Below are 27,298 nucleotides of genomic sequence, written 5' to 3' on the forward strand. Positions count from 1 at the left end.
AGGCTCGGAAGAAGGCCGGTATGGATTGAGAAGCTGGCCTAAGAGCGCTACGTGGAGCACTTGGTGCAAATGGTGGCATGGCCACAACTGGCAGCTGAGAGAGAAGAGGAGGGTGCTGGCTCCAGGCTGGGGTGTGCAACTTGAAGCCTTGGCTGCTGCTGTTTTTAGGGTGCAGGGGACTGAAGGAGTGTACAGGGCAAGGCGCTGAGGGTGTGCGTGGGTATGGAGACAAGGGGTTGCTGAGGCACAGGGCAAGCCTTCTGCATACGTGTATTGTTACGGGTGCTCACTTGGTGGAATAGTCTCGCCAGCTCCTGCCTGGGAGCGCTCTGGGACAGGCCAGTACATGTGTGTGTGCTGTGCAGCATCTTCATTTTTCCCATTCTCTTGGGCCCAGCTGAAGTGGAGCCTTAACTTCAACAGCAGTCTTCTCCCAGTCTTCTCCCAAGCTGCCTGCAGCCTTGCACCAACTCCTGCAGCTCTCTGCAGAGCAGAGCCACATGCAGCTCATAGCCATTCTCGTGGTGGCTCTGGCCCTCCCTGCTGGGCACAGTGGAGCTGCCCTATTCTCAGCTGTCCTTACAGCCGTTTTGGGCATCTGTGGGCGCTGTTGGATGTGAGGAGGTGGAGCTGGTGCCATCTGCCCTGGCAGCTACTCGTGGAGTACCAGCCACCTGTGCCTGCACAGCCTGCCCAAGAAGATGCTGAGCTGAACCTTGGCAGGGGCTTCCCTGGTAATGAAGCATCCCACTCCCTCCCTGGTGCTAATTAGGGGGCTGCCTGAGAAAGTGTCATGGATGGGATGGGAGGTTTGGATCTGAACCGGTGTCGTTACACCTGGTGCAATGTGTAGTCGTTCTTTCTGCAGGAGCAGCTTGGTTCTGATGAATGCCAGCAGCTCTTGGCCCGGACCGCAGTGAGAAGGACTCTGCAACCCTGACTCTTGCTCTTCCCACCCCAATTTCAGCTGCCAGCATGGATAGGCTTCCAGAAGCTCCTCTCAGCTTGTTATCTCTCTCCTTTCCCTTTTTCTTCACTCGTGGTTTATTGGTACCTGCCTTTCCATGTGTTGGTCTGGAGAAGCACCGGCAGGCTGGGGAAGGTGTTTCCATAGGTGACTGTCACTTGGTGGCTGTGCGTGGCTGGTGCCCCTGCCCTGCTGCCTTTTGGGAAGAGCCATCCCTCCTTGCCCCCCAGTATTTTCTGCAAACACCCCACACTGTGAGCCCCCCCACCCCACCCCAGGCCAGCCACATCTGCCCTGTAGGCAGTTGTGTGGTTTAAGGGGCACCACAGTGGCACCCAGGTTCACTCCACCATCTGCCCATCTCTGGAGGGGCAGGAGGCAGCTGGCAGGCAGGCAGAGGCCACCCCTGCTCCAGCTGTTGTGGGATGGGAGCTGCCCAGCACGGTCCTGTTGCCTGTTGGAGAATGCAACTGCATGTTCTCCAGGCTGAGGCACTGCTCTGACCTTCTTCCCCTCTGGGCTGTTCAGAGGAGAGGCCAGAGCACTTTGCTGTGCCCCTCACCTTCCCCAATTAGCCAGAGGCCAGGAAACCCTCATTAGCATCCCTTTGTGCTCTTTACCTTGAACCAGGCAGTCACTGCAGGAGTGATTCGGTCAGAGCATGGTGTACCTGAGCTGGAGCCGAGGCTCTGAACCCAGTCAGGTCTTTCCCCTATCCCTGATCTCTTCTAAAAGCCTTTCTTGCTTTTGCAGGCTCGGTCTGGGGCTGCTGAGACTGCTGTGTCCGCCCATGGAGTCGTGCTGACTCAGTTGTGGCGGGAAGCACAGTGCCATGAATTATTTGTAGCAACACCTTTTGCTTTTCTCCTCCTCTACAGGAGGTGCACATTTTTATTATTATTGTTGTTGTTATTGTTATTTATTATCCTGGTTTTGCTCCAGTGCTGCTAAGAGACACGGAGAGGCTTGGCTGGTATTCAGCATGGTTACAATAAGCCCAAGCCCTCCCTTTTGTTCTGTACAGCTTGCTCGAGTGTTGTATGGATACCTCACTTTAGCTGTTTCTCTCCCTCGTCTTCGGTGGCTCAGGAGGTTTGGGAAAGGTCAGCTCCTAGCTATAGCTTTTTTCTGCTCCAGATAAGTGCTGCTCTCATTGTTTGCCAAATGCCTTGCTGTGCCTCATCTCTGCAGCACTAGGATGATTTAACCAGAGCCGCGGTTTGCTTTAGATATAGTCTGCTCTCTGACCTTGCTGGACAGCCTTGCCATGTACTTTGTAGGCAGTTTTGGAGCACAGTCTTGAACAGGCTCTGAGAGATCCCATCTCCCCTCTGCAAGCGGGGAACAGCACAAAAGGCTGCAGCCCCCACCATCTCGAGCAGGGGCTCCATCTGTTGCAAGCTCATGCTGACTCTGGTTTGCCGCTGCCTTCCAGCGTCCACCCTGCAGAGATGCCTGTCCTAGCTGGCTCAGAAGCCTCCCGCTGCAGCGTTGCTGTGGATAAGGCAGGTTTCGGGCTTGATTTTGACAGAACGCTGCCCTGGTATGTCTGTTGAGTGATGCAGAAGGCACACTGGTAGGAAGATGTGTGGTCGCTGTGCTGGTGATGTTGTGCAGGTGTCACTGGAGGGGCAGCAGGCAGGCAGAGCCCTGGTCCCTTCATGCGCCCCTGGTCTCTGGGGCTTGTTCCAGGCAGGTGGGCAGCCAGATCATTGCCTGGCTGTGCTGGCGAGCACCAGCTCTGCGCTCCTGGCTGCCCCATCTCATCTCAAGCTTCATGCTTGTCTCATCTCTTTGTTGTATCGTGGCCTGATGCCCAGCAGAGCAGGGCCCGGCCCCTGGGCACCTGAAATAGCAGCAGTGCTGGGAACAGTGGTCTGCAGCCCCTCACTTGTGGGGTGCTTTGGATAGCACGGTCTTCACCAGTGCTGTCAGGAATCAAATTTAAGAGGTCTTTGTACTTCTGTATGCTTTATGTGCTGCATGGAATTTGTTCAGGCTGTCACATAGAAGTGTTAGGACAGGAGTGCCTCACTTATTGCTGCCTTCTGTCCACACCCAGCAAAGCAGCTCTGCACGGGGATTGGGATGTGGAGGGCTAGTCAGTGCCAAGTACCCTGGAACTGGGCTGGTTGGCTCTTCTTTTTGCTTCTAACTTCCCAGATTTTATTCCGTCTGCGTCAGTGATGGTTACCCTTCTTCAGTCCTCCCAGGTAAAATTAGAGAAAGACAGAGAGAGATGTTGGGGAAGAAGGAAGCTCCCTTTGAATTTCATCTTTTGCAGAGCTTGCTGGGTTGCATCATCTTAGCAGGCATAATAAACATGTTTCATCTCCTGGGTCTGGCAGGGGAATTAAGGCATTTTATTTTATTCTTGTTGGTGTTCTGAGCTTGCATCGTTGAACTGCATCCCAGCATTGGATGGGTGAGTTTTCAAAATCATCTGCTGTGAACAAATAGGCTTCTTCCCCAGCAGCAGCAGCAGCGATGATTAGAAGTGAAAAAAACTTAACCAATCTGCTTGTCACAATTTGTTTCTGGTTTGAAGCATTTTTCATTCTTGCTTTGTCTGCTTCTTGGCCCGATCAACAAAACTCAGCGAAGCTGGGTCCTCATCCGCAGGAAGGACCAAAACCTGGTGTTTGGGGGTTGCACCCCACCATACCATTGCTCTCCATCCTGCCCGTGCGTCCGCAGGGCAGCCGGGCCATCCCTTTGAGTCGGAACGAGCTCTGAGGCACTGTGGTGTGCAGGCTTCTCTCCCAGGGATGGAGCTTGTTGGAAGGGAGTGGGAAGGTGTCTGTCAAACAGCGATGCTGTAAAAGCTCACTTTTACAACATTCAGTTGATGTGGAACAGGAGGGAAATAAATACCCTTTGTGTCATCTCTTTTGCTCGCATATTGGGCTATTGTGTCCCTAATGTGTTTATGAAATACAGTTCTGGGGGTAAGGATAGACGGAAACTTCAGTTCTGATAAAATATCAGTTTTCTTTATGTGGTTCAACCCAAGTAACTTTATAATACTTTGTGGCCTTTTTGTCATGGCTTTTATCACTTCAGATTAAGAGATTCTTAAGTATATGTGGGCAAAAAAATTACAGGGAGAATCACTTCAGAGGTGCCAAGACCCAGTTTGGCTCCAAATCTGAATGAACAATTAAAAAAGTTTCTTTGAAGAAATGTCAAAACCATGAACAACGTGATAATTCCTCCAGAAGAGCCGTCCAGTGCTGAGAGCGTTTTCCTGTCGGGTCTGCAGGCTGGGTGCTGGGTGCCCAGGAGGAGGAGCGGGCGGCAGGGCACCAAAGGCAAAAGTGCCGCTGCTGCCTGAGCTGGGTGGGAGGGAAAATGCACCCAAAAATAGCACCAAGGGTCTTAGGACAGGCTTTTTGATGTGCGTGGTGCTGCCCTGAGTTGGGTCCCACTGGAAGCTTTCTCAGTTTGGGTGGAACCAGACTTGGGCTGACCGTTCACTTCAGAAGCTTCTGCCTGGGATGTGTGAGGCTCCATTGCCTTGGATGGGTGAGGCTCCTTTCCCGTACTCGGGGCAAAGGACAAGAACAGAAGACCTCAAAAAAGGAGAGCGCTGTCCCTGTCATCTGCTTGGGAACCCGGGACATGCTTCCTACCTTGGTTTCCCTATCTACGGGTGTGCTGCTGGACCTGGGCTGGCGTGTCCTGAAGGCAAGTGCCTTCAGATGGGTGCCTCTCCCCGCTCGCCTTCAAGCAGGCACCTGATGGAACTCCACTCCACGCTGCCTCTGCATCCTGCAACTGCTGCATGCACCAGCTGCCTGCGCTCGGCTCCCCTCCCCTCGCCTTCCCTCTGTAGGTCTGATCTCTAAGGCAGCTCCACTTCTGCCTCCCCTGCAACTGGCAGCTGATTATGCACTACACAGTTACACTTCAGCTCCACAGACCTGCGCCTCAGGGTGGGGGTTGAATCCCCACTCGTCCTGCATTTCACATTCCTCACTCGCACACCTCCCCTGCACCCTCTAATCTCAGAGCTCAACACACTTATCTGCATTTTTAGGGGGAGGAGGAAAGAGAGAGGAAGAGCAGCAATGGAAAGAGCAGGAGAAACTATCCTGAACGCTTCATAAAAATGACGAATTGCTTTTAGATATTGGGCGGGAGAGAAACAGAGTTCTTTTTTATTTGATGATATTAGTCTCTTAGTGTGCGTCCTTGCTGTGCATATGAGCTCAAAATCTCAAGGCAGTCAAAGGCAAACGCCTGGGAATTGAAGTGTAAATGAGCCACTGTCGAGCATTTTATTTTGCTTTTATGATTTCTCTTTCATTATGTAGGTCAGTCTCCACTTCCAACGTATGCTGTGTGCGTAGGAGAGCGTGGGGCAGTCAGGTGTGCTGGGGGGTGGCAGGGGTGCCGCTGCACATGGGCGCAGTGGCGGTGCGGTGGGTGCCGGTGCAGGGACCGCACTTGGCGCAGCAGCTGTGCATGCAGGGCAGTGCAGCGTGCGTGCGGTATGTGCCTGACCACCTGCGCATAAGTACCTGCCCAGTGGCACCAGTTGGGAGTGGAGGGCTGTGCCCATGGCTTTAACCACTGGGCAGAAAGCTCTGGCATCTCTTGCTGTCGCTGTCTCACCTGCAGACAGTGAGTCCAGAGACACCTGTCTTCTCCCTTCCTCCCTCCAACTGAAGAATTACACTTCCTACCGCATTAGCAATTCAGATGCTGAACTGGTCTGTGCTGGCTGTTCTGATTAGTGGATGTGATAAAGAGATTTGTGCATCTCCTTCAGAGAGACACAGCCACGTGATTCAGCTGCTTTGCATAAACGGCAATGAATAAAGCAGCGTCTTGTGTGGGACAATCTGTCCCACACTGGGACAGGTGATGACGTTTTCTTCCCTATTCCTTGACTTCCCTTTCTCTTGCTGGTTAGCAGAAAACATGTGTTGTGAAGGACTCACAAGGGCTTGAGCAGAAGAGCCTTGGACAGAGCAAGTGCTTTCTGGAGCCCTGGGGATGCTCCTCCATGTCTGTAGTGGAGGGTGGAGGGGTTGGAGGCACCTCCCTGGCCATGAGCTGCACTTGGTCCTCCTGCTGTGGTGCAGAGCTGGTGACAGACCTTTCTTTCTCCAGTTCATGCTGGCAATAAGCGGAACGGGCAGCCTGGAGTGAGAAGAGGCACAAAGGAGGCAAGAGGGCTGGCCATGGGTTTGTTAGCTCCTTTTGGACCATGCTGTAGCCCAGCCTCTTTCCTCCCTGTCCTCGCGTGGGATGAGGGTGCCTAGCACTTATCCTGCCTCACCTGGCTGCTCTCAAAGGGCAGCATTGCTCAAGTCACTCATCCACATGGGATGGGAGCGTGGTGCCTGAGGGCAGAGGGTGCTGCTTTCCAGGACAGCCTCCCTTCAGAGGAAGCTTGCTCTGGGTCACAGGCTTTACCAACCCCACTGTTCATGTTGTCCTTCCCCATGGCCTCCGTGCTGTCTGCTCCGCACAGTAGAGGCACAATGGAGCAGGCGCTGAGGTTGCTGGTGCCTTTGCTTCATACCCATGCTCTGGGCACAGGTGGGAGATGGGGGCTCAGGGCGCAGCAGCCCTGACAGGGCAGACCCTTCTTGTCGGGCACAGCTCAAATACTGTAGGGGGACCCAACTTAACTGCCTGGTTCCTGGCAGGCAGCGAGAGGCAGCGTGCTGATACGATGACATCCTTGCCGTAAGCCAGGAAAGGACCTTGCTGTGCCTAGAGCATCCTCCTCTCGCTGGCACTATCCTTGCAGTCCTGGACACCCAGAGGGCTGCAGCCCCTCTCTGAGCCTGAGTGGTGTGAGCAGCTCTGCTGGGGAGAGGGGGGAGGCCTGGGTGGGTGCCTGTACCCTGGTGCTGGTCTGCACCCCTCCTGTTTGCAGAGGAGCAGCCATGGCTCACCTGTCTCTCCATGTGTGTGTGCCCACAGCGTGTCGAGGGATGCTGTGTGGGTTCGGGGCGGTGTGCGAGAGGAGCCCCACTGACCCCTCCCAGGCCTCCTGCATCTGCAAAAAGACAGCTTGCCCTGTTGTGGTGGCTCCTGTCTGCGGCTCTGACTATTCCACCTACAGCAACGAGTGTGAGCTGGAGAAGGCTCAGTGCAACCAACAGAGGCGGATCAAAGTCATCAGCAAGGGACCGTGTGGTGAGTGCAAGGGCAGGCTTCCCTGCTTTCAGGAGGCAACTGTGTGAGACCAGGGAGACTTGTCCTGAGCTCGTGTCATCACTGTGGTGCTGGTGTCGTCCTGTGGGATGGGGACAGGTCTGATAGGAAGGGACATGAGAGCATCACCAGCTCTGCCTGTGGGATGGGGACAGGTCTGATGGGAAGGGACACTGAGAGCGTCACCAGCTCTGCCTTGCTCATCAGCGGAGTTTAATAAGCAGGGAGACCAGTGATCAAAGGCCATTCAAGAGGTGTGTGGCAGCCCAGTGGGGAACAGGCCTCTGCCTCGGGCAGCTCTGCCTACTGCCCCATGCTGCTTTCCCGGGGTGGGTCACGTCTGCCACAGCTAGAACTTGGAGTTGGATGGACCAGGCATATGCACAGGCCGGGTGGGCTGATGAAAGCCCTTCCCCAGCCTGACATTCACCAGCTGTGAGCACGGAGCTGTGTAAATGAGACCCCAGTCTCCTCATCTCAGAGTAAATTAATTTGACCTTTCTCTCATGTGGTGCTCTGGCTTGCGATAAATCTGCACCCAGCACTCCTGCTGGGGCTCTTGTCAGAGAGGAGAGAGTGCCGAGTGATTTATTTAAAATAATAATCATTAAAAAGTGACGAATAAAGCGGGGGGGGAAGGCAAAAAAAGCTGGCAAATAAGTTTTGGCCCTTCCCTGTCAGTGAGGAAATTGCTCCTTGAGCTCTTCCTCTAATTATGGTTTGCAGGAGATGCCTTAAGGACCCTTGTTTTGCTTGTTTGCTGAAGCAAGAGGCTCTCGGAGAGCATGTGCAGGGAAGGGAGCTCACAGCAGTGAGGCTGAGAGGTTTGGAAAGGAGGGGCTCTGCCTGAAGTGCCAGGTGGGGCGTGAGCTCCCTTCCTCCCGTGCTGTGGGTTTGGGGCTGATCCTACAGCCTCATGATCCTGCCTGCCTCCACGGACATTGGGGTGGATGAGCTCGCTGCTCAGGACCAGGTACGTGGCACTGGCTCCAGCATCTGCTAAAGCTGATGGAAGGTCATCCATCACCATTGTGTACGTTCCTGGGCACCTGGAGGGACTGGGGCTGTCTAGGTAGATATTGTGGTGTGTCAGGCTTACTTGTCCTGTGAGAGAGGCGAGCGGGAGAGGGCAGCCCAGGGGCATGGCTTGCTGTGCTCACACCTCTGCTGTGCCCCCTTCTCTCTCCTGCAGGCTCCAAGGACCCCTGCACAGAAGTGACCTGCAGCTTTGGCAGCACATGCGTCCGCTCCACTGATGGCCAGTCGGCCAAGTGCGTCTGCCCGTCGTCCTGCAGCGGCATGCCCGAGAGCACAGTGTGTGGCAGCGACGGCAAAGACTACCGCAGCGAGTGCGACCTCAACAAGCATGCCTGCGACAAGCAGGAGAATGTTTTCAAGAAGTTCGATGGCGCTTGTGGTGAGTCCCCTGTCTCACTGAGGGTATTGCTTTTTAAAAACGTTTCCCTCTGCATCAGGAGCATTGAGGGCAAACGAGTGGGAAATGGCAAGGACTGGGGAGAAAAGCTTGCCCGCACGCCTGCTATCATCAGCTCAAAAATGTGGGCTGGGCAGAAGAAGGTCAGCCTGTGGGTGGTGGCTTCTGAAACTCGGACTAAGCCAGTGCTTTCCCTGTAGCATTTGGCTGTGGGTGTTTCTGCTTGGGACCTACTGACCTAGAGAGGAGTTGCAACATCTGTGCCACCTCCTTTCCCTCCTGCTGCTTCCCCTGGCTGGAGTCCCCCGGCTGCTGCTTTTGGCAAGAAGCCTGCTGCTAGCTGGCGTCCCAGGGCTTGCGGGCAGGCAGCTCCTTCTAATTAAAGGAGCCCGCCAGGCACAGATCCCAGGGTGCAAACACAGTCCTGCCACTCTGAGGATGGCTTCCTCTTTGGCTAATGGTGGCTGTGGATACTGGTAATTAAAAGCAACTGTATTCATTAGGAAAACTGTGAGATCAGCCAGGACACGTGCCAGACCAGTGTTTGTCCCCAGGGGAAGGAGTGTGGGAGTGTGTTTGGGCAGGCTGCAAACCTGGAAGAGCTTTTAATTGTGCTTTTAGTGCTCAAGTCCAAGTAGGGCGAGATGGGTGCAAGTGGGAGGTGCAAAAGAGGTGATGGACCCTGATGCTGAGTGCCTCAGGTTTCTAGGGCAGAGAATAGGCTTTAAGCCTCACTGCTTCTTTGAGGTTCTGATTTTAGCTGGGCATCAGCAGAAACTCAGGCAGTCTGGGTTGAGTGGCTGGGCTACAGAACCCCAAAATACTTGAAGGTATTTGGGCTCTAGGGCGTACGCCCTAAGGCTTGAGGATGTACTGCAGGGTAGGAGAGAGGGTGGGAAATGATCGTTACAGGCAGAGCACATCTCAAATATCCTCATCATGCAGTCCCTGAGGTATGTCTGTGCATCTGCCTCATCCCCAAGCCTCGTGCTGCAGTCCCCATTTCCTCAACTGTGCCGCATCCCTGCCCCACTACAGCAGCCTTATTTACGCACAGCTCCCTGAGCCCACGCGAGACATTCTTGTGATTTTGTTGGCATTTGTAGAGGCCTCCAAGGAGGTAACACATCCCTGCCTGTCTGCTGGTGTGACTGCAGGGCAGCAGTGGGCATGGGCAGCTCTTGCCCGAGGGGGAATGAGAGATGGATTGGGTAGGTCCTGCAGGAGCTCCTTCATCTGCTTCGTTTCCATGAGTACTGTGTGTGCTGAAGTGGGCAAAGCAAAAGACTTCAGCTGTGATCCTGTCCTAGGCCAGCCTTCTCCAAGGGATGTGAGGGTGGTGGAAAGGGATTTTCCTCACCTGCTTGCAAGAGACTGGAAATGGGATACCTGTTTCCTCCCCTCACCAGCCTGGGACTGTGGTCAATGCAGGGATTTCATACTAGTAGGATTAAAGGGTGTAAACACTGGGTCATGTTTATGCAATTGTAGACTATGAATCAGCACTCTCCAGGTACGGGCTTGGCAAGGAGGAGAAAAAACTAGGGGAGAGTAGGGATTAGAGAACAGTCAGCACCTGTTTTGCCCATGCCTTTGATATGCTAATGTGCGCTCAGCTCATCAGAGAGGATGATCTGGATAAACCCAGATTAGAGCAGTGGGAAAAGGCAGCATGCGGCCCTGGCTGCCTTCAGGGCTCTTCCAGCACTTCGGGAAGACTGGAAGGGAGAGTGGGAGGAGTGGGATGGGAGTACCAGGCATCCTGCAGTGCCCAGTGAGCTTGGACTCGGTAGGTTCACCCGGGTTGGGGGAGAAAGCCCTGTCCCCTTGGCAGAGGCGATGTAGGCAGCTCAGGAGGGGGAAAAAAGGCAGAGCTCTTCCCATCCAGCAATCACTTTGGAAAGGGCATGTGTGCAGCTCAGTAAAGAATGAGTCCCTAGGTGTGCAGAGCCCTACAGATGTCCAGTCTCGAGGAAGAGGTAGGCACACGCTCAGTGCCAGTGGGGAGGGTCTGGAGGCTCCCAGGGCCAGCAGGTGGGAGGAGGGCAGGCTGGGAACCACTGCACTGGGCAAGATGTGAGTGTACCTAACCATCTGCTCTACCTCTGTGCGCAGACCCTTGTAAAGGCATCCTTAACGACATGAATCGTGTTTGCCGGGTGAACCCCCGCACCCGAAGGGCGGACCTGCTCTCCCGCCCTGAGAACTGTCCCCCAAAGAGGGAGCTCGTCTGTGGTGATGATGGGGTGACTTATGACAACGAGTGCATGATGGGGCGCTCAGGGGCCATCCGGGGACTGGAGATCCAGAAGGTGCGTTCAGGGCAGTGCCAGCATCAGGGTAAGTACCTCTCTGCTTCCTGGGGAGCAGGAGCATTCGGGTTGCTGACCTTCCCTGCTGCTCCATGCCATGTTCTTGGCAACGCGAGTATACCCCCTTCCCCTGTCCCCGGGGTGGGTGCAAGCGGTGCTGTCCTCTCTCCTCCCAGACAAGTGCAAGGGCGAGTGCAAGTTCAATGCTGTCTGCCTGAACCGCCGCGGCACCACGCGCTGCTCCTGTGACCGCATCACCTGCGATGGTGCCTACCGGCCTGTCTGCGCCCAGGACAGCCGGACATACAGCAACGACTGTGAGCGCCGGAAAGCTGAGTGCCACCAGAAGGCTGCCATCCCAGTAAAGCACAGTGGACCCTGTGGTAAGCACTGGTGCCACCGGGCTGGTTGCCCGCAGGAACACTGGTACCCCCGCACCTCTCACTTCCCAGCCCCAGCAGCCACTTTAAGCCCAGCCTGCATCAGTCCCTTCTGTGCAGGCTGTGGTGCTCGCGTTGATGCTGGAAAGCTGCAGGTAAGTTGTGAGCAGGGGCTCACCGTCTGAGCAAGCCACAGGCTCTCTTCAGTCTTGCGGCTGACAAGCCCTGGAGATTGGTTCCTCCCTGTTCTTTTTCCTTCCAGCAGTCAGCAGCCCTCGTGTGTGTGTGTGTGTGTGTGTGTGTGTGTGTGCGCGCGCGCGCGCGCGTGTGTGTGTTCCTCCTTGGTCTTGTCTCTGTCTGATGTGCTCAGTAACACGGGGAAGAATCATTTGTGTTTGAACAGTACCAAACTGTCTGTGATGTCCAGCTGGTTTCTCTCATTCACCGCCATGACCAGGTGCACATTCGCCACCACGCAGTTCCTGCACAGCCCACGCCATTCATGCCTCCTCCCAGGGTAGTGCCAGCCCCCAGCTCCTTCCATGCTCCCCCTCCATGCCTGCCCGCTTCTCTCAGCTCCAGGTACACTCCGTAAGGAACTCCTCCCAGCGCGCCCGCTCTCTGGAGGTCTCGCCATGTCTTTGTCTCATCTCTGGGAGAAGCTTTTGACCGGGGTGTATGTGATAGGATGGGGCTTTGGGTCCCTAGGATGTTGGGAACGTCCAGTTTAAAAATTACTGCACAGAAACTGAAGGAGGTGAAACACGCTCACTGGATTGATTTGTATAGTTGGAAGGACTGTTCATTTCAGCTCGAATTGGTTTTACTAGATCTAGAACTGTGTCCTATTATTTTAAGCTGATGTTTTATAAGGTATCACTGTATCAAACCTTTTGAAGTACTTGAAAATTAGGCCCCATGTTGCAGGTCTGTTTTGTTGGCTTTGTGCTCCTGCAGTAGGTTTTTAATGCTGCCAGGCCCAGCTGCTTGAAAACTCCTTGTCAGGCTCCCAAAATCACACTCATTATAATCACAACTGTTGTTTTTAATCATCGGTTTCATTGTGTTTCTGCTGGTTGAATGATGAGGAGTCAGTTCCCCAAGTTCTTCCTACAGGGAGGGCAAGAGGCACCTTCGAGTCCCCCGTCCGCCCGGGCTGCGGGGAGCCGGTGCCGGATGGCAAGCCGGAGCCTTGCCGGGAGGGCCTGCACGCCGCCAGGCCTGGCTCTGGTGCTGCCCTGCGCGCCACTGTGGAGCTGTGCTGGCGTCTGACCGGCCTCGGGGGCTGCTGCTGGCCCGGCGGGCTGCCCTGGGGCAGGGGCCCGGGGCAAAGCGAGGGGCCTGTGGCCGGGCCCTGAGGCAGCTCTGGGACCGAGGGGCCAGGAGGTGGTTGTTTGCAGCTGGGTGGCCGGGCCCTGGGTTCTCTGCAAACCTTCCCCTCTGCCTCCTCTAGTCAGGTGCTTGCTAAGGCTTCCCGAATTTCTGGGGTGAGCAGCGAACTCGTGCGGCTAGTTACCCTGCTGTCAGACATGCACCAGCTCCACCATGATCAGTGGAGTGAGGCCAGTGGACAGCAGGATATGGTCCCTGTGCATCTGCCATTCCTCTCTCCATCTTCCTCTCTTTTATTTTAGCTTCCCTCCAACTTCTCTTCCCCCAGGCGAGGACTGCAGATGCACATGTCTGCTTTCAGGGCCTGCCTCCTTGTGGGGTAGGAGCAAACTAAGCTCGCAGTCTGGGGGAAGTAAATCAAAGCTGGGGCTCGGTCTGCCAAAGCCTCAGATTTCAAAGTCCATGTGACAGCACCAGGCAGCCCTGCAGCAAACCACCACGAGGCGTGGACAAGCCTTTGGCCACCCATCAGCTTAGGAAAGCATCTCCTCCCTGAGCTCGGTGCTGCCCTTTGGAAATGAAGCACGTCCTCCTCTGTGTCACCAATTCAGACTCAGTGCGAGGTGGGAAACAGATTTAGAAACGGGGATGGGGTGGTGATGTTGCTTGCCAGACTGCGTGTCAAGACAGGTCTTCTCAGCATGAGCACTGCTGGTGGTGCTGCCTTCTCTCCTGGCTGGCTGCCTGGCCGAGGCTTCCTCGGTTGCAGGGTGCAGTTCACCGGCACCGGCTGGGGCAGGACCGTGGTGGCAGTGGGTGAGGGCAGGGGCCGAGGGAGCTACCGGCTCTGCTGCATCCAGCACCTGGGGCCAGGAGCTGTTCATCCATGCCTCCATGCTGTGGGGATGCAGGAGATGCACGCAGCTGGGGAAAGGAAGGGAACGAAAGACAGGCTGTTAGTGTGGTCGCAGTGTTTTAATGTTTCACAGGTACCTGTCTAATGAACTCTGAGCTCTGCTGCTGTCTTTTGCAGTAGCAAGGCAAAGGAGACAAAGCCAAACAAAACAGTCCAGGCCGTGTTTTTGGTCCTTCTCTACTTTGACACCATGATGGTGCGGCTGAGAAAGAAGGGATGGGATGAGACCAATGTGGACAGGAGGTGGAGGGAAGGTGTCTAGTTGCATCTGTCTTTTCCTCCCTGCCTCTCTCTGCTCTCTCCCCTCCCACTCTCTTTCTCCCTCCGCTCTCTCTCTCTCTCTCTTTCCTTTTTCGTCTGTGTCTTGTGTTTTACAGTGTTGCCTGTTTGGAGGAAGGAATTGTGTCCTCGCAGCACCCTTCTGCTCCCTACCCGGACATCTCTGCTAGGAGGTCGGCTTTCTCCCCTTCTCCGTAGCCAGTGACAGTCCTGGCCTCTTCTCACTGCTCCCCACCTCTCTAGTTTTGCTTGAGAGCCCCTGGGATGGAGAGATTGCCCTGGGTTTGCTCCCATCCCTCGCCCCAAACACTTCCTGCTGGAATGGAAATGCCTTGCAGTGCAGTGGGGGTCTTGTCTGATGCTTGCTGTGGCTTGACCCTTCGAGGCAAATGAGAGTGGGAGCAGAGGTGGGTGCTGTGAGCCCCCTACTCCTTAGCAAGCCCCTCTTCATCTGATACGTCAGTCTGGACTGCTCCTGATAGATCTTACCTCTCCTTTTGCCCCCAACTAACCCCCCTTTCTTCCCCACCTCCTCCTTCCCAGAGACTTTTGCCTGCTTGGGACTGTGATGCTTGTCCCTTTGCTCTCTGTAGTGTGTGTCACGCTTGTCTGTGCCGGTCCGGTGGGCAGGGGCTCTGCAGGGATTGCAGCTCCCCTCCTCAGTGCCCAGCAAAGTGCCCCGTGTCTTTTGCAAGCACTGAGGAGCTGTCTGTGCTCAGATGTGGTTTTTCCCTAGGAATACTCCCGTGTCCCTGCGGAGCTGGTTCCGGAGCCCACTGGGTGTCATGGGCACAGGTCTATGGGGCGTGATGAGTTATAAAGCAGCTTCAGGCCTCTTCTCCATAGCCATCCACAGGCGGGGCTTGCAGGAGAGCTCAGTGTCCCCTGGTCCCAGGGCTTGGTTAGGTTTCTGCAAAGCGCGGCAGCAGGTGAGGGATTGTGCCCTTGAATCAGAGCACAGAACGAGCATTTTGCTTGCTCTGTGCCTTGGTTTCCCTGCCTACAAGATGGAGAAGGGCCAGGAATCAAAGCAGGTCTTGATTATAGCACAGCCTAAGGTCCTCGCTCGGTAGGTCCTCATTATATCCACCCACATGAAAACTGGTGCCAAAATCCCCATTGACGTCTGCAGGTGCCCAAGGCTGCATGCAAAATTTCACAGGCTGAGATTCAGGCTGTGAAGGAACTTCATGTGCTGCATCTCTGCAGGTTTGCCTGCTTGAGAAAGGCAAGGAATGTCAGGGTAGTGTTCTCCATCATGCCTGGCACCTCCCTGCACTCTCACTTACTACTCCCTTGCTCCCCAAGACAGGAATGTGAATTCAGATTTTACATGAGCGAATGTAATTGCCTCAAGCCTAGCTCAGTGCATCCTTACTGCCTAATTGTGGCCAGCAGAGGTGTTTCTCCATGCAAGCGTAGGTCTCTGTGTGTTTAGGGGACACGGTTATGGTACAGGTGTTCTTTTAAAAAGGTGAAACAGAAGCGGGAGATGTGAGCAGCATCACAGGGCTGAGCACAGCAGGGAGTGGTTCCTGGTCCTTGGGAGCTGCTCTCAAACTTCAGCTGCAGGGAAGTTGGGAATACAGTTGAAGAGGCTGGGTTGAAGTAGTGGCCGTGTCCCTGAACTTGTCCCCCTCTTCCCTGTTCCTTTGCAGACCCTGTGCTCTTAAGTTTTGACTTGGTAGGTGTTTAGAGCCAAATCCAAAATCCAGGCTTGCCTGTGTCCGTGCTATGGGCCATTTCCTTGCTGGTTGGCAGCATGCAGCCAGATTCCTGAGGGCTCAAGCCTTGCTCTTGCTCTGCAGATATGCCGCCTTAGTCAGAGCAGGGGAGGAAAACCAGACCTGTTGCCCCGTGCCCTGTGCCATGCCAGCAGGCTCTGGAGGGCTTTATCTTTCCCACCGCACCCCGGCTTCGTGCCTGCCTCGCTGTTTGGTGTTGGTGGGGGGCTGCGCTGTTTGCCTGTTGCTTCCATCTCGTCTTGCTCACATTGTCTGTTCCCCCCATCCGTTTTGTCATGTGTCCTTGTCAGTGTTCAGTGCGGATTAAATCTGTGTCCTTTCCTTGCCCCAGGTCCTCAGGGCTTTTGTCTTGAGGCACAAGAAGGGGTTGCTGGGCAGTGCTGGGTCTCTCCCCAGCAGCTCAGCCGGTCCTGTCTTTTAGCTGCCTGGCTTGGCTTCTGGATGGTGGGGGGAGTTCCTGGAGAGGCATGCCTGCCTTCAGCGAGCAGGCTGGGAGCCGGCTGGAATTGCAGGACTTTCCCTGCGAGCAGTTGCAGAGCTGTACTAGGGAGCCGAACGCAGCCTCTTCTCTTGGCTGTCACCGCCAGGCTTGGCTGCTCACCTCGTCACTGCCAGGCATCTTGCAGGGAAGGTGCCGCCTGCTCGGCTGACTTTGATTAAGCAGCTCCAGATTGTGAGCAGAGGGGACTGCTGCCTCTCAGCCTGCAGCCCATGCTGTGGGGCATTGCCCGTCCCCAAGCAAGGGCACCAGGTCTCTTCATCCTGCCGCACAGCAAGCTCCCTGGCCTTTCCAACACCAGCTTGCAAGAGGAGGGAAAGGGAGCCGAGCCGCTGAGGGGAGGGACAGGCTGTGTGGTGAAGCCAACCGCAGGTGTCCTCTCCAGCCAGGTCTTCCTGGGCATGGCCTCAGCGGGTATCAGGATGAGCTGTTCAGGGGACAGAATGATTCTGAGGATGTGGGCCTCAGTGATAGGAGCTATCCCTGTGTGAGCTGTTTGGCTACTGAGGGTTCGGCAGCCGGTGCCAGGTCCTTGTGATGATGTCGCGAGTGTCCTGGAGGCATCAAGGCCTGTGTGGAGGAGGGCTGACTTTCTGCTCCCTCCTGCCCTGTCCTCTGCCACAGAGCTGGTCATTCCGATCTGGCTTCACAGGCAGGCTCACGTCACCACTGCTGCCTGGGAAAAGAAGTGCTGACTCCCCTCCTGGCAACAAGGGACCTCAGTCTGTGTTGCCCTCCCTCAGCACATGATGCTTGTTCTTGTTGCTGGCTGTGAGCTGCTGGGGAGACCCAGGCATTGGGGTTTGGTGCAGAAACCCACAGGGCTGATCTTACCTCAGGCCAGCCCCTCGGGGCGGAATGTAGCTGGGATGAAGATGGGGCAGGGGAGATGAGGCAGGGTTCCTCTTCGAGGTGTGCAGGGAGAAGATCTTGTGCCTGCTTCCCATCCCTAACCTCTGCCAAGCATGGGGAAGATGCTGAGCCAGGCATGTCGGGACGGCATGGAGGGTGCAGGGGCTGGGCAGTTGCCGAGGCCAGGAGCTCTGTGCATTTGCCACAGCTTGGGGGAGGCAGGCGTGGACCTGAGGCTGGGGATGCTGGCATGCCTTGCTGTGCACAGTGCCCTGTGGGAGCTGAGGAAGCAGCAGATTCAGACCGGTGCCTTTCCCTCCTGTCCCCTCTGCAGACCTGGGCACTCCCAGCCCGTGCCTGAGTGTGGAGTGCACCTTTGGGGCCACGTGTGTGGTGAAGAACCAGGAGGCTGTGTGCGAGTGTCAGCAGGTGTGCCAGGGCCGCTACGACCCCGTGTGCGGCACCGACAACCGCACCTATGGCAACCCGTGCGAGCTTGACTCCATGGCCTGTGTCCTCAAGAGAGACATCAAAGTGAAACACAAGGGGCCTTGTGGTAAGAGCCGATCTCGGGGGGTTCCTCGTTCTCGTGCTGTTGGCCTCAGCCTGTGTTTGCTTGGTGGGAGCAGACGATACCTGAAACATGAGTGTGGCCCTGGCCGTGGGGAGAGACGCCTTTGGGTTGTATTTGTGCTTTGACTGCTGCCATGGATCAGGAGGGCAGGAGGGAGCCTGCTGGGCTCATGCGATGCCTGTTTGGTGTGTCAGGAAAGCCAGTGGCTCCTCATGCGGGGTGTGCAGCGGCTGCTGCCTGGGGAGCTCCTTTTCCCACTGTCTGGTGGGTCAGAACCAAAGCAGGCTCAGTGGGAGGATGTGAGGAGGGAATCCGGGAAGGAGCCTGACCACTGCCTTCCCACCGAGGGACGCAAGGCAGCGGAGAAAGCCTTACGTTAAGGCAGGTGTGAGTTGCCTCTCTGTGCAAGCCAGCCCTGGCACTGCTGCCTGCACTGTCCCCTGACCCAGCAGACCTTACCCTGTAAGCTGCCCTGGTGAGGAGGTGGCTAGGTCGGAGGCACAGGATGAAGTAAGCTCCCCCATGGAGCAGGCTTCATCCTCTTCCCTAGCGAGAGCCCGACTCGGACCCACACGCAGCAGTTCCATCTGCAAGCGTTCTCTTTGTGCCAGCACAACTTTGCCAGTCAGAAAGTGTTTGCACACAGGCACAGCCTGGGCTAGCTGGGTTCTCCCAGGACAAAATCTGCCGGGATGTTCAGGTAGGGAAACTCACGGCGGTTTTGTCAAAATACAGTCTTTCTGCCCCTAACCTTCAGGCTGGGTGTCAGGAGCTGTTGCCTGTCTCTCCAGCTAAGGCTGGTGTGTGTGGCATAGCAGTGCCCCTGCCAAAGCTAGGCTTGATACCTTACAATCACCATCCCTGGAAGTGTTTAAAAAATGTGTAGATGTGGTACTCGGGGATGTGGTGTAGTGGTGGGCTGGGCAGTGCTGGGTTAACGACTAGGCTTGGTGGTCTTAAAGGTCTTTTCCAACCTAAATGCTTCTATGATTTCCCCACTGAGCTGCCACTGTGCAGTCCTGCTTGCAGTCCTACATGCTCATGAGCTGTAAGGGCTTTGAGACAGCAGAGAAAAGGATGACCCATCCTTCAGAGGAGGAAGATGCCATCCAACCTGAGCTCTCTGCTGCAGCGTAGCAGAGGGCCTAGTGGGATTCAGGTCAGAAGAAAATGCCTGTACCAACTCCACGCAGTTACAGGAGAAAGGATGCAAATACCTCAGCTATTGGGCACATGCACTTGAGTGCCCTGTAGGAAAGAAGTGTCCTTGTCTGCACGCAGGCTGCCTCGAGCAGCCCCTCCCGACCTGCAGAGGCCAGGCATGGCTGCAAGCTTTGTGCTGTAGATAGAAACCTCCTGGCCAACAGTCTGCACAAGCCAAGCAGGGGGTTGTTGCTTCTTCCCTCCCCCATGTGAAGGCAGCAGCTGCTGTGTGAAAGGAAAATAAGAAAAACTGTCTTTGAGCCAATTCCTCATGAACTGGATGGCAGGGAGGGAAGAGGGGTGTTTGAAGGAGAAAATGAAGCCGTGAATCACTAAATACCCAGGAGTCAGGAGATGTGCTGGCTGGAGTCTGGTCTCTCCTGCAGTGAGTGATAGCTCCTTTGCAAGTGAGTTATTACAAAGATAAATGTCTTCTCTGACCCGATCCTGCACGTGTGTGCTCTGTGTGTGTTTGCAGCAGGCAGGCTGAGGGTCCCGTTGGGGGAGGCAGCAGGACGCTGTGAATTGGTGCTATGTTATACGTGTGTCCGGCACTGCTGGCACGCTGATAAACCAAGAGAAGACAGTATCCCCCTTCCTGGCCAGCTGCCTCCTCCCGCCCTGCTGACTGGCCATGTGTGCATCCTGCTGCCTCTCTGCCCTAGGGACTGGCCACTTGCTGCTGGGGATGCTGCGCTCCTCCTCCCAAGGCTGGAGCTCATTTATCACTCCTCGTAATTGCACTCAGCCCCATGCGCTCTCCCGCCTCCTATTTAGCTATGACGGCTCACAGCCCCGGTGACATTTCACCATAGTTACTCCTGGCCCTGTCGGCTTTTATGAGTAGTTACTGCCTTTCTGCCTCCCAGCCTGACTCTAACCTCCTCCTGCAGCCCTCTCTCGGCTCCTTCCTTTGCTCTGTGCCCTGGGGCTCCAGCTCTGAGGCTGGAGGAGGAGGTTGCAGTGGGGTTTTATTTCTGCTCTAGCACTTCATTAGCCAGTGACACCTGCCTGACCTGACCTGTTGTTTTAACCTAACAGTTTTGTTCTTCGTCTGCACAGACCGTTGCGGCAAGTGCCAGTTTGGGGCCATCTGCGAGGCAGAGACGGGACGGTGCGTGTGCCCCACAGAGTGCGTTCCCTCCTCGCAGCCCGTGTGCGGGACAGATGGCAACACGTACGGTAGCGAGTGTGAGCTCCACGTCCGGGCGTGCACGCAGCAGACGAACATTTTGGTGGCTGCCCAAGGAGACTGCAGTGAGTCTGGCAAGGTCCCCTTCTTCCCTCGTCTCACTCCTGCTAGTGGCATTTCAGAGAGCAGATGCTCGGCCCCACTGGCTGCCCAGGCCCCGCCGAGGTGCCCTGGCCACGGCTGTCCAAGGCTTACTGGTCATTTGTAGCACTTGCAGCCCATGGGTTTGCCAGCCTTAGGAGGCACGAGAGAAGCCCCAGGGTCAGGAGGTGTGGAGGCTTTCTCTAGCACTCCTCCTGGTGCCTTTATTCGTTGTGGACAGGACTTGCCAGGAGGATATTGGCTCCAGATATCCAAATGCAGCCTGGGCCTGCGTGGTCACTCAGACACCCTGCCTGAGGCTTTTCACCTTGTCTGGCATGGTCTTCCCTTTCAGCTTCATGTGAATTGGGCATCTTGAGTATCTCAAGCAGCTTCTTTTTAGCCCCAGCTGTTTTAGTTTCCTCAGCTATGCCTTGTAGGTAGTATCTACCCTCTTTGTTACTTGTCTGAGCCAAGCAAAGAAATTGGGCTACAGGCATGTTAGTAGCTACCACCAGAACTAGAAGCATCAAAGGTCTATTTGATCATGCATTTCATCTCCATAGCTTTTCCTTCCCTCCGTCCCTTGGGGTCAATTCCTCTTTGCTCCTGTGTTTTCTCCCCACTCATCAGCCCAGGGAGCTGTCTGTGCTAATTTCTTAATGTATTAAAAGCCCTACCTAGGTTCTTCATTAGGACAAATGGTACTTCAGTAAAAGCAATGCTTTGAGCCTCATAAAACCTGTCCAGCTGGGTCTGGTGTTCCAGGGCTGAACATGGATATCCATGCTAAATTTAGGAGAGAAGAGTGACTGAGTGTGACAGATGACTCTCAGTGCTCTGGGGGCGCTGTGAGCAGGAGGAGGCTGAAATCGGGATATACCATGAGAGTAAATGGGATTGGACACACCATCTGTGGGTGCTGATGGGGATCAGAAGTGCTCAGGACTGGCACCTGTCTGTTGCAGACTCTTTGCACGGTTTAAATAAGCAATACCAAAGCACTCTGGGGAAGGAGGACTTCTGTCCTTGCCTCTGATGGCATGGCACTACCGGTCCACAGCTCTGTGACGCTGGGCAGCTGGCCACAAAGGTCCCTACAATGTCTCACTGTGGTTCCTCCCTCTTGCCCACAGAGTCCTGCGGCAGCACAGTGTGCTCCTTTGGCAGCAAGTGCGTGGGTGGGCAGTGCGTGTGCCCGCGCTGCGAGAGGCAGCCCTTCGCCCCGGTGTGTGGGAGCGATGGTCTCACCTACGACAACCAGTGTGAACTGCAGGTGGCCTCCTGCCAGCAGAAGAAGAGCATCGAGGTTGCTAGGATGGGGCCATGTGAGGATGGTAGGTTGCCACTGTTTCTCCAGCTGTGCAGGTGTGAAAGGTGGGGGAAAGAGTGACGGAAAGGCTGCACACAGTGGGCTCTCCCCTCGCTGCTCTGCTGTGCCTGACTGCCACGTGAGCCTTGCTCCAGCACAGTGCCCTGTGACACCCCAAACATCCCCAGCACAGCAGGTCTCGTGCCTCTCCTTCCCTCCTGGCTGGCCGGCCACTGCCACCCAGCACCCGGGCTGCCGCCTCCCTTTCCCCTTCGTCTTTCTGTATTCGGCAGTAATGAGAGATGACTTCAGCTCATCGGCTGGGTGAGGAGTTTATCACTGCTTTAATTTCACACTTCAGTGGGCCTTGGCTGGGGGAAACAGGGCTGTTCCCGGGGCAGGGAGCCTGGCTGCTGCTTTGCTCCCCTCTGCCCCAGGGGCTGCTCGGGGGCCTGGCCTGTGGCCACTATTGACTCGGTACCAAGCGCCAGGGAAGGTCGTGGCGTTGGCTGTACCTTGCTCAGTCAAGCTAAGAACTAAGAAGCTGCTGAGTTTTCCCACTGTAGGGGAAAAACTGTGGGTTAACGCTGGCTGAATCCGAGTACAGGAGGCACACAAACCTTGGTGCTCGGATGTGCTGACCCGGTGAGCTGAGATCCTCTGGCTCATTGCACACATAGTCTGGCTGGAAAGGACTTCAGTGCTGTGGCAGAGCTTAGGGAGAAGAGAAGACATAACATGGTGTTTGATCACAGCCCTCCTTGGGGCATTTCAGGTTGATGTCCCTCTGGGAAAAGATCTTAAATAATTCTCTGTGTAATGCCAAATCCCAGCCTTTGATCACTCAAGAAAAAGGGCCAGGTTTTCCTTCCCGCCCCCCCCCTTTCCCCTTTAAAAAGCCTTTGAAATCAGCAACATCTCTTGCTGCTGGATTGCTGAGCATCTTGTGAAGAGGCAGCCAGGCTAGGGATAGAGTTTATATATTGTTAAGAATATCTGCCTAACTGAACTTCAGGCTAAACCCAAACTCCATCCCTTCCTCTGCTCTGGTTTCCATATTTCTGTTAGCAGCATCAATCTCCCTGCTGCGCTATGTGTTTGGGAGGGCAGAAGAAGAAAGAATTGGATCAAAGGATGGAATTAAACTGTCGCTAAGTCAAGTGGCAGCCCTTCCTCCTGCTCATGGCTGATCTCCAGGTAGCCTACAGGGTACTGGTAGCCGCAGGATCCTTGCTTTTGCGCCTGCTGCAGAGAAGATCACCTCAGGGCACCTGCTAGAGCATCCCTTTGCAGCTGTCATTATGCAGGCTTTGCACAAGCCTGTGACAGTGATGGGAGAATCTGCTTTCTCCAAGGGAGAGGGATCTTCTCTGAGGTCCGGGCATAAGCATCCTAATACGTGTGGGCCCAGGATGGAGGGGGCTTTGGCCCCATCCCCTCTGCTTGCTGCTAACTCTGCCCTGCTGTGTGAGCCCTTTCTCACCATGGTCCTCCTTTGCTACAGAGTGTGGCTCAGGGGGCTCGGGCTCTGGTGACGGCACTGAGTGTGAACAGGACCGGTGCCGACAGTACGGGGGCTGGTGGGACGAGGATGCAGAGGATGACCGCTGTGTGTGTGACTTCACCTGCCTGGCAGTGCCGCGCAACCCGGTAAGCATGCTGAGCGGTTCTGGGCTGCCTGCCTGCGGTCCTCGCTCCTCTCCTCTCTTCTCCCTCGTGGCCTTCCCGCATGCTTCCTGGGCAGGAGAGGGCATCCCATGGATAGGGAACCTGCCTTCCTGTGCCAGGGACTGCCCTGAGCGGCTTCCCTCCCTGTTCTGGCAGGTGTGTGGCTCTGATGGTGTGACCTACACCAACGAGTGTGAACTGAAGAAGACACGGTGTGAAAAACGCCAGGATCTCTATGTCACTAGCCAAGGAGCCTGCCGTGGTGAGTCCCCCGAAGGCAGCCAGCCCCCCAGGCTGACAGAAGCTGTGTGCACTGGTCCCCAGCCTGGTGCCCAGCAATACCACATGCCCTTTCCCTGGGGCCACGCAAGGAAGTGCTTACCAAGGACACAGCAGTGTCTGTGTTGATTTGCTGATCCCTGCTGCATCATTCCTGTATTGTGCCCTGTGCTTCCCCTGGCCAAGGGTAGGACCTCACCTCATCACCTGTTCCCGGCATGTCTGCAAGGACCACCTGGTTTTGCAGGAATGCTGCTAGCTGCTCAATCAGACATTGGCAGGACTTCCCTGCGGCAGCCTGTGTGCCAGGGATAACCTGTACCTCTCTGCCTTCCTCTGCAGCCCTTGCCACAACCCCGCCACCTCTCCTGGTTGTGCACTGCAGCCAGACCATCTACGGGTGCTGCCCAGACAACATGACCTTGGCACTTGGAGTGGGTGCAGCTGGATGCCCAAGTAAGTGAATTTTGTGTTCCCACCTGGCGGGGGGCAAGAAGGACCTTCAAGGGTGCTTGGAAGGCAGGAGAGATCAGGTGGAGGGGGTACTTGGGATCCCATCCCAGGGGAAACAAAGGAAAGTGGACCCTCCCCATTTTGTAGCTAACTAGTGACCTCCCAGGCTCAAAAAGCCTCCGTTTATCCCAGCTCCAGGCTCACAGCATGCACATATGGAGATGTGCATGCATGCTTCACCTTCTATGTCTACTAGTGATGCTCTTGTCCTTTCAAAAGCCCTGAGTCAACTTTCAGGTCTAAGTCCTTCTGAAATGCATTAGGGCAGGATGGGGCTCAGAATTTGGTGCTGAGTCTATGCTGGATGCCCCAGAAGGTGCCCCTAGGGCTGTACCATGCCCTCTGTGCCTTCAGATCATTGCTAGAGGTTTTTCACTGGCCTGAATGGTAAAAAATACTGCTTGGATCCTTGCACTACAAGGTGGAACAGAGCTTTCAGGTTCACCTAGGGACCTTCTGCAGGCCACCCCAGGGCCAGTGACTAGTGGGTGACTGCACTGTGCAGGAAGCTGAGCTGGCAAATGTTTCATTAATATTTATTAAATAATCATCGGAGCCAGCACTTTAGCAGAAGGTGCATTTTGAAAGGCATTAGCAAACTCTTAACAGCTGAGGCTGTGACCGCCTGTTAGGGAAACACATTACCCCGTGGAGACACGACTCATGCCGTGCTTGGGCCTGGCTAATGCCTGCTTGATGAGGATGTAGTGCTGTTTAATGTGCTGTATAATTTAAAAAGCAGCATAATTCAGAGAATGTCCAGACATCTCCTGGCAGGGGGTGCATGGGGCTAGCTGGAGGCTGAGGTGGGTGCGGGAAGAGCAGAGGTGGGGTGGGGTGAGGTGCGCTGGGTGAGAGGGGCTAGCAGAGCTGGGAGGAGCTGGTCAGGGGAGGCTAGGGAGGGCATGAGCACTTGGCTATCAGCATCACCCTGCCAGTGGTGGTTGGTAGCGATGTTCCTCTGTGTCTCTGATGGGAGTCTTCTCCTCTGCCCTCCAATCCATGGACACAGCTTTGCAATTGACTGGGATTCAGTATCCCACCAGTTTCTGTCCCACCTGTGGCCCTGTGTTGGCAGCAAGCGTACATCAGGAGGTAATTACCACTTAACCAGCAGCCTGAAGCCCCTAGGGCAGATTTATCCATTGCTGCCTGTTCTGGACATGCCATTTCCCTGCCGCTGGCAGTCTGGGGATGTGCTCATGCACCCTACTTGCTGCTCCCAAGGTCTCCCTTTCTATCCAGCTGTGCCCTGTGTCCCTTTTCTGCTGCTCCCTCTGGATAAAGGGAGCGTCTCTCTGTCTATCTTTGGATCATTTCCCTCCATCAGGTTCCTAATTAATGAATTAATAATAAACTTCTAATAGCTTCCTTCCTCTTTGATGTTAATGAGAGAGGAGTTCTTGATAACAGCAAAGCAAGTGGTCTGATCTCTGAAGGTTTAGTTCCCCCTTGCAGCTGGGGCAGAGGAGAAGAATTGAGAGCAGCTGGTGAAACCTCCTGTCTGGCGCGAGACCACGTTCCTGCCCTGGCTGAGCAGCTTGGTTGGCTCAGCAGTCGGTGCCTCCAGCATGATGCAGCCCCTCAGCATCCCCCCTGCTCCCTGGCCAGGACTCAGCCTCATGCACTCTCCCTCTGCCCGCAGGCACCTGCCAGTGCAACACCTATGGCTCCTACGGCGGAGCCTGTGACCCCGCGACTGGGCAGTGCTCCTGCAAGCCAGGCGTGGGGGGCCTGAAGTGCGACCGCTGCGAGCCCGGCTTCTGGAATTTCCGCGGCATCGTCACTGACAGCAAGAGCGGCTGCACGCGTGAGTGCAGGCAGGGCTGGCCCATCACTCCCCATCCCATGCAGCTCTGCTGGCATGGCTCCCTGCCCTGCTCGGTGGGGCTCAAGGCACGGCGAGTACTGTGCTGTTTAAAACGATGGGCCAAACGCTGGTCCTGTTGCAAGTCACCTGCCGCGGCTGCTTTTGCAGAGCTTGATGACTCGCTCCGTGCAGGAGAGACAGCGCGGCCCAAAGCACTGCAGGGATGCTGTGCTCCCCCTTGGTGCAGCTTGCCTAGGGGATGAAGTCTCCTTCCATGGGCCCGCTCCCTGGTCAGATGTTCCGTAGGGCTGCTGGAGCCCAGCGTGGATGGGCCCCGCTGTCCCTGCGTGAGGCTGGACAGTTGTGAGGGGATGGGTCTGAAGTGGAAGGAACGAGGCAGTGGTTTTGCACGTTGCTGCTGACCCCGCCAGGGATAGCCATGTGAAAACAGCTGTAAACTAAGAGAAAAAAAGCCCTCTTGATTTCAAATTGCATTGGACACCCACCCAAGAAATCCGGTGCAAACTAGGCAGAGGCCAGAACAGCCAGGGGGAAGAGGAGTTATTGGGAGGGGGTTGCAAACAATAGAGAATATGATTGTACCCATCTCTCGCCAAAGTCACAGACAGCTATTTGCTGAGTGGTAGGTATGTCTCAGGCTCCCACCTGGCCTAAGCCCCTGGCCAAAGGACTGAGGCCGAGTGCCCTGCTCGGAGGGAGCAAGCTGGAGACACCACTGTGCCGCTGAAGGGGAGGAAGGATGCTTTGTGCTTTGAAGAGGGGACAGGCAGGCAGCCTCCTGGGTTCCTTGCACAGCTCCAGGAATGAGTGCTTGTCCAAACGCTGGCATGTCAGGATTTCAGTAGGTCAGAGCCAGAAAGCTTAAAGTGGAAATAGGATGTCAGCTTTGTAACAGCAAAGGCATCGCACTGCTGAAATGTCTTCCCAATTTTGTACTTAATTCACCTGTAGTCTTTAAATAAGAGCGGGGTCTCGCTGTCAAACCAGAATCACAAATGTCAGTAGGCAACATCCTCTGACCTCAAACTAGACAGACACCAGTGGCCGCTACCCTCCTACTCCTCTATACTCCCTCTCCTTTATCCTTCCCCAGAGAGAGGAAAAGGACCCCTGGGGTGGGTGAACGTTCCTACTGGAGCCACATAGATCTTTAGTGCTGATGGGAATGCGACTCTGGGGGGTGGATGTGGGATCACAAGCTGCAGGACCATGATCAGAGGGTAGCGGGTGCAGGAGGCAGGTTCCTGCAGCCAGTCTGGGGTCAGGAGGTAGCGAGCAGCAGTGAGCATTATGGTCGTCCCCTGAACCCTTCTCCTTGCTCTTGTCTTGGATTGCTGTGGGACCTGAGTGACTCTGCTGCTGGCTCCACAAATCCACCCGCAAAACAATGTCTTTTTCCTCGTCTTGCCCAGCCTGTAACTGCGACCCGGTGGGTTCAGTGCGTGACGACTGTGAGCAGATGACTGGACTGTGCTCCTGCAAGACGGGTATCACTGGCATGAAGTGCAACCAGTGCCCCAATGGCAGCAAGCTGGGCATGACTGGCTGTGAGAAAGGTGAGGGAGCCATGTACCAGAGGGATTGTGTGGGGCACCGGGAAGTGGGTGCTTGGGTGCTGTGGCAGGGCAACACATAGGCTTGTGAAAGAAAAGCATCCCTCCCACCCTGCGTGCTTGTGCTTTGGGGGAAAGGGGCCCTGGCCTCTGTTCCTGGCTGGGTTCCTATTAGCTGAACGCACTCAGGGCACGGGGGAC

General features: G+C 55.5%; 1 protein-coding gene across 4 annotated transcripts in view; it reads left to right on the plus strand.

Annotated features, from left to right (window-relative positions):
* The window catches only part of AGRN (agrin), a 129,025-nt gene that overhangs the window by 74,584 nt on the left and 27,143 nt on the right, over positions 1-27,298 (plus strand). For all 4 annotated transcript variants that reach the window (XM_037381072.1, XM_037381073.1, XM_037381074.1 and 1 more), the window contains 12 exons: positions 6,908-7,123; positions 8,334-8,558; positions 10,692-10,916; positions 11,065-11,271; positions 17,226-17,447; positions 19,731-19,925; positions 21,078-21,278; positions 22,758-22,903; positions 23,078-23,183; positions 23,543-23,656; positions 25,359-25,523; positions 26,957-27,100. In XM_037381072.1, the coding sequence (XP_037236969.1) occupies positions 6,908-7,123; positions 8,334-8,558; positions 10,692-10,916; positions 11,065-11,271; positions 17,226-17,447; positions 19,731-19,925; positions 21,078-21,278; positions 22,758-22,903; positions 23,078-23,183; positions 23,543-23,656; positions 25,359-25,523; positions 26,957-27,100 (2,166 nt within the window). The remainder of the gene's footprint in view (positions 1-6,907; positions 7,124-8,333; positions 8,559-10,691; positions 10,917-11,064; positions 11,272-17,225; positions 17,448-19,730; positions 19,926-21,077; positions 21,279-22,757; positions 22,904-23,077; positions 23,184-23,542; positions 23,657-25,358; positions 25,524-26,956; positions 27,101-27,298) is intronic.

The sequence above is a fragment of the Falco rusticolus genome, chromosome 3, assembly GCF_015220075.1.
Source record: "Falco rusticolus isolate bFalRus1 chromosome 3, bFalRus1.pri, whole genome shotgun sequence".
NCBI lineage: Eukaryota > Metazoa > Chordata > Aves > Falconiformes > Falconidae > Falco > Falco rusticolus.